General features: G+C 49.2%; 8 protein-coding genes across 8 annotated transcripts; 4 read left to right on the top strand and 4 right to left on the bottom strand.

Moving 5' to 3' along the window:
* Positions 1-217: 217 nt before the first annotated feature.
* On the bottom strand, positions 218-3388 carry VTP21DRAFT_2026 (uncharacterized protein; the record flags this gene model as incomplete). The annotated part of the gene is made up of 4 exons (XM_069392176.1): positions 218-3052; positions 3119-3133; positions 3226-3248; positions 3331-3388. 4 exons carry the CDS (start codon positions 3386-3388, stop codon positions 218-220), a joined length of 2931 nt encoding a protein of 976 aa, XP_069250603.1.
* Positions 3389-3804: 416 nt separating this feature from the next.
* On the bottom strand, positions 3805-4177 carry VTP21DRAFT_2025 (uncharacterized protein; the record flags this gene model as incomplete). The annotated part of the gene is made up of 2 exons (XM_069392175.1): positions 3805-3973; positions 4059-4177. 2 exons carry the CDS (start codon positions 4175-4177, stop codon positions 3805-3807), a joined length of 288 nt encoding a protein of 95 aa, XP_069250602.1.
* Positions 4178-4331: 154 nt separating this feature from the next.
* VTP21DRAFT_2024 (uncharacterized protein) lies at positions 4332-5433 on the top strand (the record flags this gene model as incomplete). The annotated part of the gene is made up of 5 exons (XM_069392174.1): positions 4332-4487; positions 4557-4633; positions 4698-4902; positions 4953-5090; positions 5146-5433. 5 exons carry the CDS (start codon positions 4332-4334, stop codon positions 5431-5433), a joined length of 864 nt encoding a protein of 287 aa, XP_069250601.1.
* A 376-nt stretch (positions 5434-5809) lies between these two features.
* On the top strand, positions 5810-9329 carry VTP21DRAFT_2023 (uncharacterized protein; the record flags this gene model as incomplete). The annotated part of the gene is made up of 12 exons (XM_069392173.1): positions 5810-5974; positions 6092-6120; positions 6198-6250; positions 6311-7131; positions 7193-7289; positions 7354-7554; positions 7638-7708; positions 7779-7951; positions 8029-8231; positions 8311-8447; positions 8543-8846; positions 8923-9329. 12 exons carry the CDS (start codon positions 5810-5812, stop codon positions 9327-9329), a joined length of 2661 nt encoding a protein of 886 aa, XP_069250600.1.
* Positions 9330-9672: 343 nt separating this feature from the next.
* VTP21DRAFT_2022 (uncharacterized protein) lies at positions 9673-10341 on the bottom strand (the record flags this gene model as incomplete). The annotated part of the gene is made up of 4 exons (XM_069392172.1): positions 9673-9867; positions 9927-10021; positions 10086-10175; positions 10284-10341. The coding sequence occupies 4 exons, from the start codon at positions 10339-10341 to the stop codon at positions 9673-9675; spliced, it is 438 nt and encodes a 145-aa protein (XP_069250599.1).
* Positions 10342-10614: 273 nt separating this feature from the next.
* Positions 10615-11751, top strand: VTP21DRAFT_2021 (uncharacterized protein; the record flags this gene model as incomplete). Its single annotated transcript, XM_069392171.1, has 8 exons — positions 10615-10657; positions 10727-10753; positions 10833-10883; positions 10936-11048; positions 11119-11231; positions 11302-11402; positions 11462-11520; positions 11590-11751. The coding sequence occupies 8 exons, from the start codon at positions 10615-10617 to the stop codon at positions 11749-11751; spliced, it is 669 nt and encodes a 222-aa protein (XP_069250598.1).
* Positions 11752-12377: 626 nt separating this feature from the next.
* VTP21DRAFT_2020 (uncharacterized protein) lies at positions 12378-14969 on the bottom strand (the record flags this gene model as incomplete). Its single annotated transcript, XM_069392170.1, has 2 exons — positions 12378-13004; positions 13101-14969. 2 exons carry the CDS (start codon positions 14967-14969, stop codon positions 12378-12380), a joined length of 2496 nt encoding a protein of 831 aa, XP_069250597.1.
* A 3903-nt stretch (positions 14970-18872) lies between these two features.
* On the top strand, positions 18873-19946 carry VTP21DRAFT_2019 (uncharacterized protein; the record flags this gene model as incomplete). The annotated part of the gene is made up of 1 exon (XM_069392168.1): positions 18873-19946. The coding sequence occupies one exon, from the start codon at positions 18873-18875 to the stop codon at positions 19944-19946; it is 1074 nt and encodes a 357-aa protein (XP_069250596.1).
* Positions 19947-20314: the final 368 nt, after the last annotated feature.

The raw sequence follows: 20314 nt of genomic DNA, 5'->3' as shown, positions 1-20314 counted from the left end.
TAGAATGTTCCGTGCAACCAATAATCAGGTAGGATCAAAAACAAATTTCTACTATTAACCGCTATGTGTTGTCATTTTTAAAAAGAAATAAAGGCGCTGAAAAAAAAAAATACAGAATGTCTGGAATACACACGAATCATTTGTATCAAATAAATAAAATCCCCAGAGAACACGGAATAGAGAGAGATAAAATACAATAAATAGGTTTGTTTAAAATTTACCACTGGCTGCTCGGTCTCGACCTCTTCTTAGCGCCTGCGGCTGAAGTGACTGGGTTAGTTGGAGCTTGATATTCTTGGGGTGGCTGCCCTCCGCCCATGATCCCTGAGAGCTCGCTGGTTTCGGAGAACGATTCGAACCCTCCGGGTTGCGCAAGCATGGCGGAGGGACTCGGGTTGAAATATGCATCGGATGAGGAGGTGGAGTATGAAAGTGGAGAGGCGGATTCAGGCGTGAACAATGGGTAAGGCGCATACGAACTTGAGGGTGCGGGTGGATAGGAGAGATAAGAGATGGGGGTTGAAGAGTAATTCAATGGTTGAGAAGGTTGCGAGATTTTTCTTTTAGGTACAGGTATAGGCTGCTGCTGTGGTTGCTGGAGTGGCTGTAGTGACTGTAATGGCGGTGGCTGTTGCGGATGAAGGGGACGTGTTGGTGGGGGAGGCTGTGGCTCAAAGCGTGTCGACTGCAGATGCTGCCGAAAGCGTGGCATTGAGGAGCCGAGCTGCTCGGGGGTGGAAATGGGGAACGACGTTGTCGAGGAGAAGGACGCAGCACCCCCATTGCCCTGGCTTTCAAAGATTCCTGAAAGGACCCCGCCTGACACGGCGCCTAGGCTCGACTGTAGGTACGCATCATCGGACAGTCGCTGGGTGTCCAAGCTCGCAAAATACTCCATATTATTTAGATCGGTCGAACGGAACTCGCCAAGGGGCTGGTATGGTAATGAGGATATCATCGGGTGCAGCGCGTTCTGTAGGGAGCGTGCAGCATAGAATTCGGGCGTCATGTCCTGGTATATATCATTCTCCTTCAAAGATTGTAACTGCAATTGACCAGCCGAAAAAATCGGTTGGCCTGGTAGCATCGGCTGCGCGCCAGATGGTCGCTGAAGCGCACTAGTGTCACCCGGTATATCACCACTACCACCACCACCATTACTACTACCACCACCGCCACCGCCACCAACATCATCACCGCCGCCGCCATCGCTTGCACGTGATTCTGGTTCTCTCCATCGGGTCGGCTTTGTCTGTTCGTCGTCCGATGTGCTGTGGTGCGCCGCTGATTCCTCGCTCATCCCGATCCGATCCATAAAAGCCTCGGTTCCGTATAGGATGAGGTCGCACCAACGTATCCCAATGAGAGGCGAATTGCGCAGAAGTTGGAGGATCAAAACTAGGTTGTTTCGCGCCGTAGTTTGGATGCTGGATTCGTCGCTCAGGGTAATAGCCTGCTGGTGGATCTTCACAGCAAGCTCGAGCGACTTTTGAAATAGGGTGATGGAGCACCAGCCCTTTCCACGCGCCAGGGTGGAGAAGAGCGTGGTGATATGGTTGGCCGCGTTGGTGCAAATGTTGAGGGAAAGGAGCGAGATGGGCGTCAGAGCCTCCTTAGTCTTGGGGAGAAAGAGCGAGTGCAGGTGAATCCACACCGATTGGTAGTTTGCGTTCAGAGCAATGGCTTTGGCCCATCGGAATTCATGGCCGGCGATGGGCTTAACCTCCGTGCCAAGGGGAATTTGGAGGTCGGGCGGCAGCGCATCGAACCACGCGTTGAGGGCCTTTTCGAATTTGGAAACCACCGAGAGGAGGGTTTGTCGAGTGCGATCGGAGAGAAGCTGTCTTGAAATGCTCTTCCGAATGCGCACCAGCTGTATCTGGTTGCGGAGAAAGTCCACCTTTTCCTTGGTCAGCCCATCCTCATGCGCCAACGGGGTCACGGCGTCAACGTCGCAATCCTTATCGTCGATCATGGCCGGCCGCCCTGTCTCGAGCGCCACCATGGTGTCCAGCAAGTAAGCCGACCACCACACACGGTGAGCGGCCTCTTGGTCCGCTCGGTCCAGGCCCACACTGGTCTCGGCCTTGTGCAATTTTAGGTCCTGGGCCATCCGTGCCGCTAGGCCAGCATAGAGACGCGCCTGGATGAGGTTGGGCTCAAACGCCTGGTAGAGATGCAGATTGACAAGGGCGAGGATGGTGTTTTGGTCGGAGGCGTCGAAGCGCTTCTTGAGCAGTTGCCGAGCCCGGCTAAAGTACAGCTCGCCGATCAGGTGGGGGTCGAGCGAGTCGTCGTGGTAGTGGAAGAGCGCACAGTGCTTCGCAGACCAGGCATAGATCGAGTTGATGAGCAGCTCATCGACCTCTTGCCTGCGGTATTTCTCGAGAAAGCCAGGCTTATTGACCAGCTGGTGGTGATTGAAACACTCGAGGTAGGTTTCCACAAATTTGTTCAGGGTCTCCTGCGGCAACTCGACCATTGTCTGGACGTTCTCGGGAATAGCGGTGTGGCCCCATAATCTCTGCTGGCCCTGATTGAACAGGCCAAAGGCGCCTCTGGGGGAGGCGGCGGAGGGGGTGGAGGCTGAAGCGACCGAGGGGGATTGAGTGGGGGGGAAAGAGTCCTGTAAAACGTCAAAAAACTGATTTTCCCGCTGGATACTCAGCTGGTTAAGTCCCTGCAGGAGCAGCTTGTACAGATCGTTGACCGAGGCGATATTCGTGTCGATTCGTATGCCGCTGGGGGACAACGAGAGTTTCCAATTGATATCCGATCCGGGCAGTCGCCGCGACGGTATTACAGCGGAATCATAGAGAGGCCGTGAGAGATCGTTGACCACAGACTGTTGCAGAACGGAGTTGGACGTGGGGCGGGGGCGTCCCAGCTGCCCTATAGCCCGAAGATCGGACTGCATTTTTTCAATCCGTTCTTTGATTTGCTCGACATGCGTCCCGAGAATTTCCAGCGGGGGATCCTCCGGCTGGCTCGAGAGGGGGGGATAAGCACATGGGACACCCACTAGAGAACATCTCGAACAGGCGGGTTTGAGCTAGAAGGGAGTAGACATGTGAGTCGAAAGCTCGCGAGGTAAATAGTAAAGAAAGTGAGAACATACGAAATCACATCTAGCCTAATATATGCGGTCGCATAAATAAACAAATGGAGAGAGGTGGTTAGATACAGTGCCGTTGCAGACCAGGCAGATACCAGAGCGGAAAATACCTTCTTTTGATGGCATCGTAAGCCTTGGAGGGGGGGGGGGGGAGTGGGGAGAGGAGGGGAGGGATTAACTTTCGGAGCACCATGCTAAACAAAAATAAAACTTACATGCTATGCTAGGATGGGGACGACTCGACTTGTTATCGCTACTCTGAGTATCGGACATTGCGGGGAGGTGGTATGATGCTTTTCTCGGGAAATCGCGCTCTATCGCTTAACAAACAGCTGGCCCAATGCGCCCAGAACGTCGACGATTCCCCGAAAAACAAAGAGAATAGTGGATCTAGAGATATGGGGGAGGGGTAACGAAAATAGGGGGGAGGGGGAAGGGTAAATCAATGCCACGGCTGTCAATGGATTAGCAAGCAGGCATAGGAGTTTGAATAGGGATCTAGGAGGGGGGGGGAGGAGAATCCGGATCCTGAGCTGTTTGATTACGAGGGTGTTTGTAAAGGTATCTACATACAATATACACTGCAAATTCGGCGATTGTCACACTCCAAGGGAATTCAGCAAGAGGACGAGGTCGGAGCCCCAACCTGCTAAAAAAAAGTTTTCCAATGGAACAGAGGGTGCTCACCCTCAACAGCACCACCGGCCAGACCCTTCTCCCGCACGCCTCCCGTTGGTGGCCTCGCGCCCTGCCCAGCCTTCTGCCGAACTGAGCGCAAGGGGCTCTGCAGCGCATCCTCGCCTTGTGGCCTGACCGCCGTGCCGTTGGGCCCAGAAAAAAATAAACCCAGAGATTAAGCTCGCGCCAGCCAATCCTGAAGCCAAAAGTTACGCTTAACTTTTTTCACACGCACCACCCCTCTCCCTCCCCCACCCTTGCTCACCCGAGCCCTTCGGCTCGACTTGCCTGTGCGAGCCACGGCCATTTCAGCCGCCCTCCACCTGCACCCCCAACCGCGGCCGCGATCATCCGTGCGCCCCAATGTCTCTTTGTAATAAGCATTGTGCGGCGGCGCACTTACTAAGTCGCACACTGTATATTCGGAGCCACAAGGCTACATTCAGCTCTCGGCCGACAATCAGGACGCAGCGCGGGTGGCTCAGTTTCTCGCAATGCGGTGCACGGAGAACCTAATGCTGGCCCTCTGTTTCTCGAAATGGGGGCCATTCGGGTCATGGCCTTGCCAAATCGGGCGGAAATATTGTTCTGTGTAGCAGCGGTCACACCTGGATCACAGGGAAGGCCAAATCTCTATGGAGCCATCCGTGACCGGGCTCCGCACTCTTGCCACGGATTAAGATCCCACTCAATGGTAAGCGCAGCTCTTCTTATGCACACGCGTTTGCTGTCAACTCTATTGCCCCCTGCCTTTCTCCCGTAGAAGCGATTGCCCCATCCTAACATGATATCCTCGGAAGATTGGCAGAAGAGAATGCGAAAGATGGAGCTGAGCCGATCGTAAGTCACATTCTGTTTCCGGATCTCCATCCCCAGCTTCTCACCCCTACATCAACTATGACAGAGACTTGGATTCCCTCGTCATGAATTACCTACTCGTAGAGGGCTATGGTGATGCAGCTGAGAGATTTGCCGAGGAGTGTGGCCTGCAGCCTTGTATGGACCTGCATTCGGTCCGCGAGCGGATGGCGATCCGTGCCGCGATCCATTTAGGAGAGATAGAGGAGGCCATTGAAAAGACAAATGTCATAAAGCCCGAGGTTCCTACTGTAGTGCTTTTTCAAAATGGATACAATGGGCTAACGCCCCTTTTCCTCAGATACTTGGCTCCAACACGGACCTGCTCTTCCTGCTCAAGCAACAAATCTTCATCGAAAAAATCCGCAAGAGCCAGATCAGCGAGGCACTTGCATTTGCGCAACAAGAACTGGCTCCCCTTGTAGAAGCTAACGTAAGTGTCTGATTGCTACCCAAGACCGCCCATTGTTTAACGTCCCGTGGCATCATGATAGCCACGGTTGCTGGAGCAGCTAGGGCAAACCATGTCCCTCTTGATCTTTGACGAGGGTTCTTCGGCGCCTGTGGCAGAGCTTCTTGATCTTGCCCAGCGTCAACGCACCGCAAGCGAACTCAACTCCGCTATCCTTACCACCCAGGGGCTGGACCATAATCCGCGACTTTCAGCCATTATAAAGATGCTGCTTTGGTGCGAGGCACAGTTGGATAGGCGCAGAGTGGTGTATCCCAAGCTGTGCGATATTGCAGCTGGAAGGCTCTCCTCGGATCCGAATTTTCCCTGACTCCCTTCCTTTTCATTGCCATCAAACCAAACGTTTTAGCAGGATACCTCCCGTTCTGTATATGCTTGTAACTCCAATCTGTAATTTTTGTTTTTATGATCACCGTGTATATTGATGATAGAATTTTCTCCGAGATATTTCAGTACTGTTCATCAAGGCTTATTCTAAACTATCCATGAAAAGGCACCCTCTTCAGTGGGCTACATCGCTCTTTAGACATGGAATAGGGCTGAGCTCTGCCTGACCAGAGCTGGCCCATAGTCAAAATGAAATTGCCACTTCTATTGCGGAGGATTAAGCCACGGATAATTTGAGCCTCCAAGGACGAGGTCCAGAAAGGGGGCATTGATTCTTGAGCGTAATCTCCCAGAGAACGATGTTCAACTCAATATTAAAAAAAGTATCTGAAGTTGAACGTGAGCTTTCTGCGGCTGCTGTTCGTCGACAGGGAGCGGGTGGTGCTGGCACGATTGGCGGTAGTCCACGCGAAGCAATCGCCTCCGATGTGTGCAAATCAGCATCATCACTGAATCCTCGCGCGGTAAGTTGACATGACGTTTTCAGCACACTCACTACGGTGTTCACTTAGACACGCCATCGTATGGGTTATATTAAACTGGAATCTAATTTATTTTCTCTCTTTTCATTGCCCCTTTAGCGTGCCAATGTAACAAATTCACCAACGAGGTATATCTTTACAAATTACATCTTACTTAGGGCTTCATACTAATTACCTTGAACTCGAATCTTCTGCGCGGAATCAGCTCGCAAGCCACTTCAGCTCGTCCTCGGCCAAGAACTATGCGAGAATATAATGGTAGGCAGAAATCTGGCATCATGGCACAAAGCTATCAAAGCTAATTTTATCGCGGATTAGAACTCGCCGCGCGCTTTGAGCAAACCACAAAAGACTTGGATATTTGCCGAGAGCAGGTGAAAAGTATCACGCAGAAATACGCGGTGGTATTTGCTGAAATCAGTCGACTTCGCTCCTCCTACGCTGATATGAAAAAAGGACTGGTGGAATCTCTCGACGTTATGGAAAAAGTGCAAAAGAAATGCTTTCCTCCGGAAGAGGAGGATGAAGGAAAAGGCCCACCTGAATTGGAGGAGGAATTACGAGAGGCCCTTGCTCGGTGCCTTTCACTGAGAGAAGTGATATCAGCGGAGTCAGGCGAAACGGATGAGGAAGCCGCGAATCCAAGGTCTTTAGAGGAAGAGTTGGAGGCGCTGGGCAGTATATCAGCTGAAGGGATGGAGGAGGCCAATCGAGGGATCCTGGAGGAGCGAGAGCAGGCAAACGAGAAGAATGCTCGAGAGATCGAAAGATTAAATGGTATCATCGCATCTCTCGAGTCGACCGTTGCAGCCTCCAAGGCCCAGTCGCAGCCCAGCGGCACCAGAAATAGAGACGAAATTTGGGAGGAGTTGGAACATTGGCGTTCTCGAGCCGACCAACTTGCCACTGAAAATGAACAGTACCGGAGCCAAATTCTCTCGCTGATGTCACAGACCGGAGAGAATGGGGAGGGCGACCTCGAGAAATCCGTAACAATGCCCAACAAGGAACCGAACGAGAAACCGGAAGTGACCGGTCAAGATCAGAGCGAAAGGCCCGGAGGCAGTGAGCTTGAACAAGCGGATAAACAGATTGCTAGACTAGAGCGTGAAGTTGAACGCTTGAGATCGAGGCTAAAGGTGATCGGTTTGATCCTCTCAACCGAGTTATAATCTGTTGTTGACCCCGATGACATTTTAGAATCAAAGCGGGATCGGTTCACCAGTTCCTGGTGTCAAGTCGAGTACCGAATCAATCGAGATATCCGATCTCCAAGAAGCTCTCGACAAGCGTAATGGTATGCCGAAGATTCGTATTTGTATTGTGCTAGACAGTTCATGTTCAAATCTTTTGTGTACTAGCCGAAATTGAAAAGCTCAAGACTGAGCACGAGGAGAAGATTAAGAAGATGAAAGGAGTTTTCTCGGCCGCTAACAAAAACCTAGGGGAAATGCGCCAGACTATTGTAGAAAAAGATCAGGATATAGAACGTCTGATGACAGAGGTAAACACGCTGAGGAATGAGCTAGATGAAATGCGGAATGCTCTGGATGAGAGTAAAGGTATTTTTTTTTTTTGCTTCGCCCTTTTTATTTCCGGATATGCCCTTTAAAGCCGGGTACTCAATCATACCACTGTTGAGTAGCAATGAACAAGGAATTAGAATTCGAGTTGCAGACACAATCGTCCAAGAGTTCATCACGAATTGAAAGCTTGGTAGGCTCTCATAGCGTGCTCACGTGAACCCGTAAAGCGTTGTTGTGCTTACTCCTCCCAACATGTATAGGAATCCAAATTAAAAGAGGCAATAGATCAGCAAAATCAGATTAAACTAGAATACCAGCAGTATAAAAAACGCGCCCACGCATTGCTCAATCAACAGGCGCCAACCCAACATCCGGGCGATTCTAGGCTTGCCCAACTAGAGGAGCAATTGAGAAGCTTGGAAATGGAGAGGCTGTAAGAATCCTTGCATTGGCCTCATTTTCTATCCCATCTGTCCAGATACTAACTCAACCTCAAAAATGTGGAATTAGTGAGAAAAACAGCGAAATAACCGGGCTCCAGCATAGATTAGCCACTGCAGAAAGAGATTTGCAGGAAGCGCTTGCACATGCTTCAGGTATGGAGCAAGAACTTGAGGCATTGTTGCAATTCAAGCGCCAGCACTTGGATCTACAGGCACAAGTGGAAAAGCTTGAAGACCAAATCAGAAGAGACCAAGCGGAATACCAGGATGGTAACGATTTGTTGGCCAGAGGGGGGGAGGGAGGAGAGAAAAGATCCTTGTTTTAATTCCATTTTTTTTTTCATATTAGCGGTGGAAGAAATGGAGAAGCGTCACGCGCAAACCATCCATTCTCTGCGGTTGGAGGTGGAGCGCTCGGCTCAAAATGTGAACCAGAGCCTATCCAAGAAAAGCGAACAAATAGAAGAGCTACAGCAAATATCAGAGGTAATCCATCCGATTAGCCACTAATTGATAATGTCCGGATTCCCATTGATCTTCTCCTCCCCTCTCGCTCCTGCCCTCTCTTTTTTTCTTACCAGCGCCTCGGCGAGGAGCTTTCGACTGCGCGCTCCCTCATTACTAAGCGAGACGAGGAAATCGAGGGACTCCGAAGGGAGCTGAAAGCACAGCAAAGACACAATGCATCCGATCCGGCCAAGTCGTTGGGTGGGATCTTTTCTGGTAGAATACCTTCCTCTGCAAGTACAAGCACAAGCGACCTTCCGCCTGCGACGGTTGAAAACGACTTAAACAAGTCAGTTGGAAAAAGTACTCCGGCCAATTCCACTACCACTCCCCCCATTTCGTCCAGATCCTCATCTTCAGCAGCGGGTGACCTTTACTGTGAGTTATCCCTCCCCCCTCCCTCGCATTTCCTGGCAATTCAATTTATAGATGCTTTTTTTTCTCGTTTCTATAGCTTCCCTTTCAGAGCTTCTCTCGTACGAGTCCGCCCCTACCCATCCAGCTTCAAAATCTGGAGCCGTCCCCGTGCAGAAAAATGCCAGTGGAGATGAGCTGACCCCAAGTAAAGAGAGAGAATATCAGACTCAAATTCAACACATGACAGAGCTTCTCGGCGACAGCGACGCCCAGGTCCAGCGTCTAACCGAGCAGGTCGGTGTGCTTAAGAGCGAAATACGCCGCGTCGACGCGCTCATGAAACGGCAGCAAAACCCTGGCATGGAGAACATCTATATAAAGAATGTATTGCTTAAATTCCTGGAGGCGCCAGATCGCGAGGCGCTCATGCCCGTGATGACCACGATGCTGCAGCTGAGTCAAGAGGAGGCCACCAGATTGCGCAAGATAGCCCTCAGTCGATGACCCCCTAGTGCTTGTGCTATTTATTCCTTGTCTATCTTTTTGTACTGTGCTCTGGTATTTACCCCCCTCCCTTTTCTCCTCCCACCTCTGTCTAGCTCGAGACTAGGAGATATTAAGTGACCATGTTTTATCGTGCGTTCTACTTGGCCAAGCCCATATTTTTTTTAAAAAAAAAAGTTATTAATAGGATGAATAGGCCAGTACAGATCGTCTCATATATACAAGAAAAGAGCAATAAAAAAAAACTAAAAAGTTCAGGACTTGAACGAAAAACAAAAGAAAATCAAATAAGGAAAAAAATTACATCCAATAAGCCAATTTAAAAGACTCGCATTACGAATTTTCAAGGGCCATTCTGTTGAGCTTCATATTTAAGTCTAGATTGCTCAAAGAGAAGCTCCTGTTGCCGCAACAGCTCCTCCTCTGACATACCAGTGTTCTCGAGGCGCGAGCTTCGGCGGTCGCGGTCCTTTTGCTGTTGCTTATGCTCCCTAAACACTCCCTGCACTTCTTCAATATAACTCTCAAAACCCAAGCCCTGTGAGACGAAAAAATTAGCCAACCGATATAATCTGGCGTGAATCCATTCGTCCCTACCTTTAATGCTTCAATGACGTGCTCGGCGGCGATTGTTTTTTTGGCCTCTTTCTCGCAAATCTCATTTGCCTCGGAAGCAATCAAGTGGATAAATTCTACAACCAAAATGCGTTAGATTCTCTGAGGGCAGGTGGTCAAGCAATTCAATCCCTTATTTACCAACACAGCAATCAATAAGTAGATCGCGCGTGTCCTTGGCGCATGCCATGTCATCTGGCATCATCTCTTGAATGATCTTCTGTACTGTGGCTAATTTCGTTAAGAGGCAAGGGCATGTGAGTCGATCGAGCAGGAAAATGATGAGTACAAGCGGGCTGAAATAAAAAAGAGACAAAGAAGCCCATCTAAATCACCTACCCTTTGGGAGAGAGAGCTCATCGTCAACACCACTTCCACCACGTTCTGTATCACTCATCGTTGCTTGATATACAGTCGTCTAATAAATTTCGTCCACGCGTTACAAGTTATGGGCAGCTTGATTAGCTTGGTAAAAGGATTTAGCCTTAATTTTTGAATTAGGTCAATTTTTAAAATAATGGAAAAGTTTGTCTTTAAATAAGTCAAAAATTTTTCCTCTTCCTATGTGACTTTCAATTGCATTCGCTGCGGCTTAGATTGCTTGATTATCACCCGGGTGCGACGAGTCATGGCCAAAGACGCGGTGTGACTCTCCTGCACGCTTTATGGAATGAGTGTAGAAAGAACCAACGGCCAGTACCTCACACGTAAAGGTGTCTTGCCACCTATCTGTCTTTCATGTTTCTTCCCGAACTGACCTTATTGTTCTCATTGTGTTTTAGAATTAATCGAAGTACTCTGTGAATTTCGTGAGCATATTCTTCTTTTCTCGCTGGAGAATACACGCTTAATTTATTTGGTATTTTTTGTCCTTTACCGCCTCCATAGTGGAAATTGCAATCCACCAGATTGTTTACGTGCGTCAGATTTATCCTCATGGTAAGCAAAATCCTTGCAAAATTGGGAGGGCGGTATTAAAGAATGCCTCCAGAGCTATTTAAAAAGTGTAGAAAGTACAACATTCCCTTACAACAATCGCGCCACCCGGGACTGAATGAGTGGATAACCAATGCGGTTCTAGCGTGCAAATCCAATCTTGAAAAAGTACTTGCAAATGCAGCTCTTACTGCATGCCTGTTCCAATTCTAAGCATTGCTCATTGGTCTTCTTGTAGGGGCTGGTGGAACGCGTTAATGTCATCATTCTGAATGAGCAAAATCCGGTGGAGCGCTTTGTATTCGAGGTGGAAAATATAGTTGCACCCGAGCTCGTACGTGATGATGTTCGGTAAGTCCCCCGTTTTTTTGTTCCACTTGTATTGTTTGAACTTGGACTAAAAGTGGGCTACCTCGAGTAGGGTGGAGGGTGGATTACAGTGTGGGGACCTTGAGCACTATTTAAGGGCCTTTCTACTGAAGATTCACTCGTGCGATGCTTATTTGCCACCCATTCCTCCCGGTAAGTAACCCTTTTTGTGGCCCTTGTGTTGGAAGAATGCGTGGCCTAACTGTGTGTAGAATGCACGTTCTTGGTTGCGATGGAGCTCAAAAAAGGGCACGAGCCCGCTCAACTCAAGGTTAGATGCTTGTTTTGTGTGCTATTTTCTATCCTATGCCAAGTCCGTAACCAATGTGTGTGCGAGTAGCCTGATTTCCTCTGGGTTCCCGCCGAGCCGAGCGAGCACTCGCGCTCTGGCCTTGAGGAGATGGAGATTGTTCCCCTGAAATCCATGGACGCGGGTCTGCTCAAGCTGCAGCTGATCGTCGAGGTCCATCGGGCGAAGAAGGGGAAAATGAGGGAGCCATAAACAGGAGCCGATCTCCGGGATAGACTAGCTGTAGAGTTTGTAATTTTGCCTGTATACCCGTTGTGTGTTTTTCTTTGCCTGGACTCAGTATCGCCTTTCGCCTATTTGTTTCGAGAGTTTAATTTAAAGAGTGCATTCTCGTTAGATTTCAGAAGAAGTACAACATTTTTATTGATCTTTAAAAGAGAAATGTAGTAGTATTTTTTTTTCACTATCCGCAAAAAGAAAAATGATGAGAGAAATTATAATACACAAGAATACTGAAACATGGTTAAGCCAGAAAGTAAGAGGGAGGAAAAAAAAAAAATGCTCAATATAGAAAGCTATATAGATATAAAAAGGAAAAAAAAAAGACAAGCTACAACTAATAAAAAAAGTAGAGTGAGAAAAATAGTCGAGTAGAAAATAGAATGATAGTTAAGAAAAAGAAAATCCAAATGTTCATATTTTCAAAAGAAATAATAAAAAAAGGGGGTCTATAATAAAAAAAAGTGAAAGCGACATTAATATACACACAAAGTCTAACCAGCAGACAGAGCATTAGCTATTTTGCAATTTTGGTTTAAAGTGTGTATAAATGAGGGAAAATATATATATAAAGAGAGAGATATAGAGGAAAGAAACAATCAAGAATTATGTTGCTTACTATTCTCGGAATTGGCATTGAGGGTAGTCGTAACTTGGTTAGCAGGAGTGGGTTGAGGGATGGAGCGGGGCAGGGGATCGTCGATTCCGTAGAAGATTTCATCGTCTTCTTCCAGACTTAACTCCTCCATCCCATCGTATTTCGCCGGTTCGCCCGTGCCGGTCCGATGCACATTTTCATGCAGCCGGTCCATTTCTTCAAACCAAATCGCCTCGAAGTGCTTACACAGATTCTTCAAGCCCAGCAGATAGCCGTGATCCGGGCCATCATGCGACGGAGGATAGCTGAGATTTTTCACATTCTCCAGGTCTCGATTCGTCATGCAGTGGGCAAAGTCGATGATCTTGATGTCGATTTTACGAGTGCTGTGAACGTTGCCATCGTAAAAGACAAGGAGCGACGAGGCATAGAACCGATAACCGTGCAGTTTGCGAATGATCCGCGCAAGCCGTCGCAGCTTCCGGAGAATGACGGGGATGTGGTGTATTAGCACGCAGAAACCATTGTTCAAAAACTCCTTCAGCGCCCCATTGAACGTCTCCGGGGTCAACGACCGGCCAAAGTACTTGTCCTGGAAGAGAAACCGCTTTGTAGTCTCCTTGTACACCTATGGGACACAAAGAGGGAGAGAGGAGGCCCAGAGAGGGCATCACCATTAGTGCTCGAGCCACGGAAGGAGAGCTGTTCCACTTCAACCACTTACCTGCATTCCACACACGCGCACTCCAAGTGCTTTGCTCGTGGTTTTTTCGCACTTTTGTGTCTGACTTAGCATCTTTTCGCGCGTTGCATCGACTCCGTGTTGGCGGGTGCCCATCTTCAGGTCCAGTATGCAGGGGTGCTTGAGCCCGTCGGTGAGATCCTCGATGAGAATAAACTGGTGCAGGTTGTCGTTTGATTTTTCGGCGGACTCCTTGAGCTTGGAGAGAGTGGAGTGGTAGATGTGGCGAGACCATGGGTGCGAGATTGAAGCAAGGGGGTGGTCAGCCGCGTCCTTTTGCGGCGGCTTGGGGGTGAGAAGCAGCGGTTGGTCGGCGGTGAGGCGTTCGGATATTGGCGGGGTGAGCCGGGTGGGCAGGGAGTGGGCAAGCGGGGGGGAGTCGGGGGGGGAGGGGGGTCGCGGCGACGAATAGTCGTCCATGCGGAAAATGGAGGTTTCTGGAGAATACTCCACGACTCGCGAAAGCTGTGCTTTGCGGCCTTGTTTGTCTTTTGCAGCGAAGGCGGCGGTGCCGTTGGATACACTCGCCTCCCCATTCCCTTCGTGGTGCTGGTGCCCATCGTCTGCGGGCCATCGGCGGTCGTCGTCACCCTCATCCTCGGAAACGGTGATGATAGAGCTTGGGCTTGTCTGGCCCACCACATCCGACGACGAATCCAGCTCTAGATTAGCGAAACTGCGCGAGGCAGACAGGAGCGAGACCGGGACCGATTTAGCACTCTTCAGAATCTCCGCCCTGATGTCGTTGACCGAGTGGCGACGGTGCTCCGAGTGCGGGGGGCGCCGGCTGGAAAATTGCGAGTGAACCCGGCGCAGCCGCGCCCGCAGAGAGCGCGGCGACAAGACCTCGCGTAGCACTTGCTCCCGTAGTTTCGAGTTGACCCGAGAGGATCCTCGGATACGGCCAATCGCATGGCAATCCTTCTCGCTGCAGCTCAGATAGGGCTCCGGGGAGGCGTCCGGGCCAAGCAGCCGCTTGAGAAGCCATTCAGGGAGGATGTGCTTGTTCTTTTCGAAGATGACCTCGGGCACCGCCTGGTCTCCGTCGGAGCGGTACGCGACGTTGAGCACGCCCAGATACTGGGGGATGAAGGGGAGGAGCTCGGGGTGGAGCGCCTCGACAAACTCGTAAAACTCCTGCTCCCGCCGGGAGACGGGTTTGCAGATCGCCTTTTTCGAAAAGCGGAAGAAGGAGGCGTGGCCTCCGACCTGGTTCGAAAAGGGCAACAGGGGAAGGGAAGGGGGCAGCTTGAGATTATGAAACAGAGAGAAGCGTCGCTTTTCTTTCCCCTCGGCGCCCTCGGTCTCGCCCTCCTCGAAAAAGCAGTCGTCCTCGCCGCTTGTGTACTCGTACTCGCTATCGGAGTCGTGGGGGCGGACCTCGAACTCGAAAGATTGGCCATCGGTCTTGGTGGTGGTGTAGGTGGAAGGATCAAGGGTAGTGGCCGATGGGGCGGAAATCTTTCGTGGCGGGGGAAGGCGGAAGTCATCATGTAGAGGCATTTTGCTGATTTTTTGGAAGTCGCCTGAGACCGATCCTGAGTTGGTAGCTTCGTTCATAGCTTCAGGAGAAGTAGTTGATTCATTGCGGATGATTTGATTTCGATTGCTGGTGTTCGAACCTGCGGCGGCAGCGGCGGCAGCAGCGGCGGCGGCTTGGTTAAGCTCGTTTAGGGTCTTGAGGGTGTAACGACGGTGGAGTAGATTGTGCTTGTTGCCGGGAGGAGAATCAGACATTGGAGAGTTGTCGGCGGTCGTACCAGGGATATCGATGGGAAGAAAGACGGTGGCCTGGGTAGCAGTGGGCGAAGACGGCGGGCGTACAGGCAATGCTTTTGGGTTAGGCACCATGGAAGCATCCAATGTGGATTAGAGGAGAGGCACCTCGAAAACCGTCAGAATCTCGATTGGACTAACCTTGGTGGAAAAAAAAAGGGAGAGTGAGCACGATGGTCGAGAAATGACGTGGAAAATGGAAAAAAGGTTAATGATTAATGTTAGCACAAAAAAGCTTTCCCTCGTCCCCAATCAATCCAATCCTTATTTTGTACTTATAGAAAAAGAATCGCAGCAGCAACAAGAATAGCAACCGCAGCAAACATAAACAAAGGGGGCAGAGGGGCAATGGCGCGGGGGGGACACTCACGGCAGCTAATGCAGGGGTGGGGTGGTTGGCGATGGGAGCTGAGGGCTGACGAAGGCAGGTGTATGAAAACAGAAGCAGAAAAAGGAAAAGGAATAAAAGAAAAATTGTAGAGGTTTTGTGGGTGAAAGGAGAAAACTTCTCTTCTCATTCACCACCAACCAGTGGGGCATCCCATGTGGGAAATGGTGGCTTGGCCTGCAGACGTTACATCATTAACTCGCCTCTGCACGGCGATTGCCCCTCATGCAGCTGTCAAAGAGCTCTAGCACATGTACGACGCTTAAGCACATAGCCAATCCAAGACCTTGGTTAAACCTGGTTCGACCCGGCCTGCGCTTGTCCCCCCCCCCCCACTCCCCCAATGCCGGCCAAGCCCTTCGCCCGCCATTTTAGCCTTTGGAATTTTATTCTTAGAATGAATCTCCACCCAAAAGGTAAAACCGGCCTCCCTCTCCCACGATTTCACTCCAAGGATGTTCCAAACAAAACGGGATAGCCCGAAACCGGGGCTATCCCTCGGACACGGATATATCACAAGCATCTTGCCTGGATGCCGCCATCCCTCCTCAGCAATCGCCGCCTGCAGCCGGCCTACCTCCCAATGGGCATCAAGTGACTGAGCTTGGGCGGGGAGAGAGGGGGGAAAACACAGCATGATGGGGTGCATGTTCGAATGAGGACTAGAGATGCTTTGCAGGCTGCAGCCTACGAACCCAGCTCTCTGGAGCCAGAAACACTATTTTACAATGCCAGCTTAGATTGCAGAGATAGAAAACTTGTCGGATAATCGAATATGCGCATTTTCCCTTTTCAGGGCATAATAATATAACTAGAGATTACGACGCAGCCATGAAGATACGGGGGGGGATAATTCGACAGATAAAGATAACGTTATATACAATGGAGTGGTCGCGAATCATGCAGAAATATGTGATTCAATACACCCATGTGCGCTGGCGCGAGTCGCAGGGCTGAGTGGCTACGGAGTCAGTCACGCGTCCTTTAGCTTTTACCTTCGACTGGAGAGGCATTGGGGCATCCGTTGCTCGTCGGCAGACATGTCGAGAGCCCGCTAACTTACACAACCTCAAAGCCTCCCTGCCACTCGTGCTCGCTTTGGGGATTTCGTTCTGCAACCACCAAGGAACTCATTTCCCAAACCAGGTCCGCAACAAACAATGCGGACCATTCCCTTGGGGTTAAAAACTTTTTCATATACCCACCCTCTCTCCTATCTCAAACCCAACACGCCAGTACAGATAGGAGCAAGTAGCAGGGCCACCCTCAGTGTGACCTTGTGGGGAGCTGACATCTGTAAACAAAAAGGATGCAACAAAGCTTAAAGTCTCATGGTTGCATTCTCGTCTTCTTGTGGAAGTTTGGAGGCATCAAGCGATTGGCCGTGTGGCCTTTTGCTGTGTTCCCCGCTGCCCGAACTCCCCTTGGAGAACCGCGATTAAGAATTAAGAATTAAGTATTAACCACCAAGAAGCGAAAAATAGATAGAAAGTTGGAGACGGCGACCCAAACGAAAAATACTGAAAGCGGCGAGGATAAGGACCTCGAGACAGCCAGCCATCGCATGAAAAGGATTGGCGGATCCATCCCGAGCCCAGGAAGATCGCTACCTGAACATCCGAAATAGAAGGCTCGTTCGAAATTCAAGCCAGACTGAGCTTATTAGCGGAATCCCCAATCGTTGAGCACAATGCATCCTGCATCGCGATAAGCGCCTTAACTAGGTTGTAGGTTAGCCCGAAATTGAAATACAAAATTGCCTATAAAGAGACCTTGGATTCGAAATAGAAACAAAAAAGCCTATTTCTTGGAAAATAATTTACACATTTACTATGTTTACACTCGAGCAAGAAGTGCATGGGCGCCTACAAGGGAGGGCGCAATTTCTACTATCACAAGCTTCTAAGCTGGATTCTACCCTCCAGAGTTGTTATCGGGTAAACCGCGCCGCCTCGCCTATTCGTATGATCAAGCCCATTCAGGTATGTTTGCGGACTTTTCTACCACAACTCTATGTATGGAAACAAAAAGAGGCACATGGCCTATCATGGCTAGGTGTTAACAGCTTGATATCCTGTCATTGAAGGAAAGAAAGTACAGATTGCCCTATGCAGATTATGTGTAGATGGATAGAGATAGCAGTTGGCAGAATTTGGAATAGAATATCCTGCAATACGTCATCACCCAACTAGCCTTCTCCCCCATTGGCAGACCGGAATGGGGATAGCTTGCGAGACAACAGCATACGTGATAAAAAACACTAGTGTCACACTTAAAGCTCTGATTTACCTTTACTATTTCGTCATCCTGCATCTGGATCTCCAGAAATTCCAAAATCTCTTCCTAAGTGTTGCTCCTCATGCAGGTTGAATCTATTGAAACTGGATCGACAATTAAGAAAATGCTGCGGTAATGACACAGCCAATGTCGAGAGCGTCGTGGAAATAGGATTCAAGGGAACATGTTTAGGTTTCCAGCCGCACCCCAATGATTCCATGCCTTTCATTTGTGCGGGATTAGGCTTTGGGTATGCAAGCGATGATTAATAAATGCGGATAGACGTATAAATACATATATGCCATAGGAATAACACCCTATCTAGTTTCAATGCCTCCATCCTCTCTTGAGCAATTTAGATAGACTGGATGTTCATTCTTCCATGTTCAAAACACGAGCTTCAATCCTAATCAACGTCTCGTATTAGCTCAACGAGGCTAGAAGAAACTGAAAAAGTCCGCGGGCTACCAAAAGCAAAGCAAATAAACATACCAGCGCATGGCCTGGAATGAAATTATCAGGGAGAAACAAAAATGAAGAGATCAAAACATAATGTTGGTTAGTCCTTGATTCCTTATTCAGCCTCCTATTGCAGCTCTATAGAGGATCCAAGGTTAAAATAAAGAGCTCGTATCCGGAAAATCTGCATCGGATCAGTGGCTAGTTCCATGCAATTCTAAGTTTGGCAGAGATCACGGAGATGAGGAACAAGCAGAGGTGGAGGGCCGTCTTTGCCACCAAGCTAGGCGCAGCTTGTTTTTGCCTCTCCCCTCTCTCATTGCAATTTTTCTGGTTTAACCTATTTTTAATCTTGTTAGGGACAAGAAGGTGACATTCTACTGCCATGCTGCTCTAGCCAGTGGGCCCATCTTCCGACTATTTATCTTCTGTATATGTGTGGCCAACTTTGTACCCATTTCTATTGTTTTGTCTTCATTTGCACCATTATTGTTTGCCACCCTTCAGGGTGTTCCATTTTATTTTACCCAATCTCATAGACCGGAGGATTCAGCGCATTCTCACTCGATTATCACTATCAGCAAGAGTAGTTATTCCAAACGGCTCCTCTTAGTCGAGGTTGGCTTTGTTCCCTTCTTGACACCAGAACACCATTCAGTCATTTTGATATATTCAATATTTTATTTATCTATTCTGCTATCGATTACCTCCAGGCACCTCTCTCGCTACATTGTCCGCTCTGATTTCAAGCCGAAAGCATACGGTTGCTAAATTCGTACCAGTCCTCCCTTAGGAGCCACATTCAGCCTCCAGCCCTACTTTTCTAGATGATATCATTTCGTCATCATTGGGACATGCAGCAACGGGTATCCGCAGTACGAGATGAACGATGGTGGCCAGCTAGCGAGTATGAGTCACCATCCCCTCCAAACTCCGTTGGCTCATCTCTTACTTCATCTCCGCCACCGTCTCTGGTTGCGCATGGCTCAAGCTCTAACGAAATGCCCACTCTTCCTTGGTTCACCTCGATAACCCCTCCGCCTTCGTCTACCTCCCCCTTATCTGCCAACCAACGAACACTATCTTCAGTGTCAACCTCCTCAAACTCTTCGTTTTCTCAGTTGACTCCAGAAATCGCGGCAGAGAGTGGAACGGTCCCATCACCTAGCTTTGAGGATCTCAAGGCAAGTGAGTTGGAGGAAAACGTCTTGATTGCAGCGGCCATTATTTCGAATCTCTCACGAAATTCTGTGACCGAGAGTGAGCCCTTTACAACGTCCATAATCAAAAAGCGGAGGAAGCGAGTCTTGTCATCTCAGCCCCAGCAGATTCAACAGGAGAATGCAAAGGGCGCTTCCGCAGATATATATGAAATTCAGAACAAAAAGCCGAGATTGGCCCTGGCTCCAACAGGAGGGGCGGCCAAGTTACCTGCATTCCCTAATGGGGATCAAGAGTCTTTTTCTAAACTTGAGTTTAGCGCATCTTCCATCGCCAAGCACCCACCTACGCCTTCACACGACTCACAGACATACTTTCCCGCTCCAGAGAAGAGTATATCCACGCTTTCATCTACCGATGAAAATATAGCAAATGGCTATTTGAGAGATGATCAAAGAGATGGGGTCACGCTGGCTCCTAACAAATATGTAGCGAGCGAGGAAAACTCTCAGACAAGTTGCAAAAGCGGGAAGCACAACAGTAGCGACACTGGCATGTTGCCGGTGTGTCATATATGTAATGCGACATTTAACCGAGTGTACGATTTGCAACGCCATATGCGTCGGCACCAAGGCGACCAAGGGGTGCAGTGCCAGACTTGCGGGAAGCAGTTTACGCGGAGAGACGCCCTCTTGAGGCATATTAGGCGAAAGATCCATGGTCGTGAACCGATGGACGCGCCACCGAATTCAAATGCTCTGCGATAAGAAGGGACGTGGACTACTGGGTGGGTTAGAATAAACAAAACGAGGCATACGAGAGCCTAATGTGAGGAATACTCTTGGGCTTGGATGCTCTTCATTTAAATCAATTTATATAGTACATATCTTATTCGATACTCTTTAAGTGGGTCTCGAGCCTTTTAATTTGTTATACTTTGGTGTACACTTTTGTATCTTTTACCTTTTTTTTTCACCGGTGCACTCTCGATTACCAAATTCAAATTCTCCTTTACGTAGTGTTTTATGCCACTTGTACTTGAAGCTTTTCAGGAAAAAAAAAGGTCAATTCGTCTTATAGAGACCGGGGATCTTTTCCAGCTCCTTTGGGGTCAGGGACAGGGCGAAAATAGTAT

This window comes from Calcarisporiella thermophila, assembly GCF_041956535.1.
Source record: "Calcarisporiella thermophila strain CBS 279.70 unplaced genomic scaffold VTP21scaffold_13, whole genome shotgun sequence".
Lineage (NCBI taxonomy): Eukaryota > Fungi > Calcarisporiellomycota > Calcarisporiellomycetes > Calcarisporiellales > Calcarisporiellaceae > Calcarisporiella > Calcarisporiella thermophila.
This window is presented reverse-complemented; position numbering and strand designations above follow the sequence as displayed.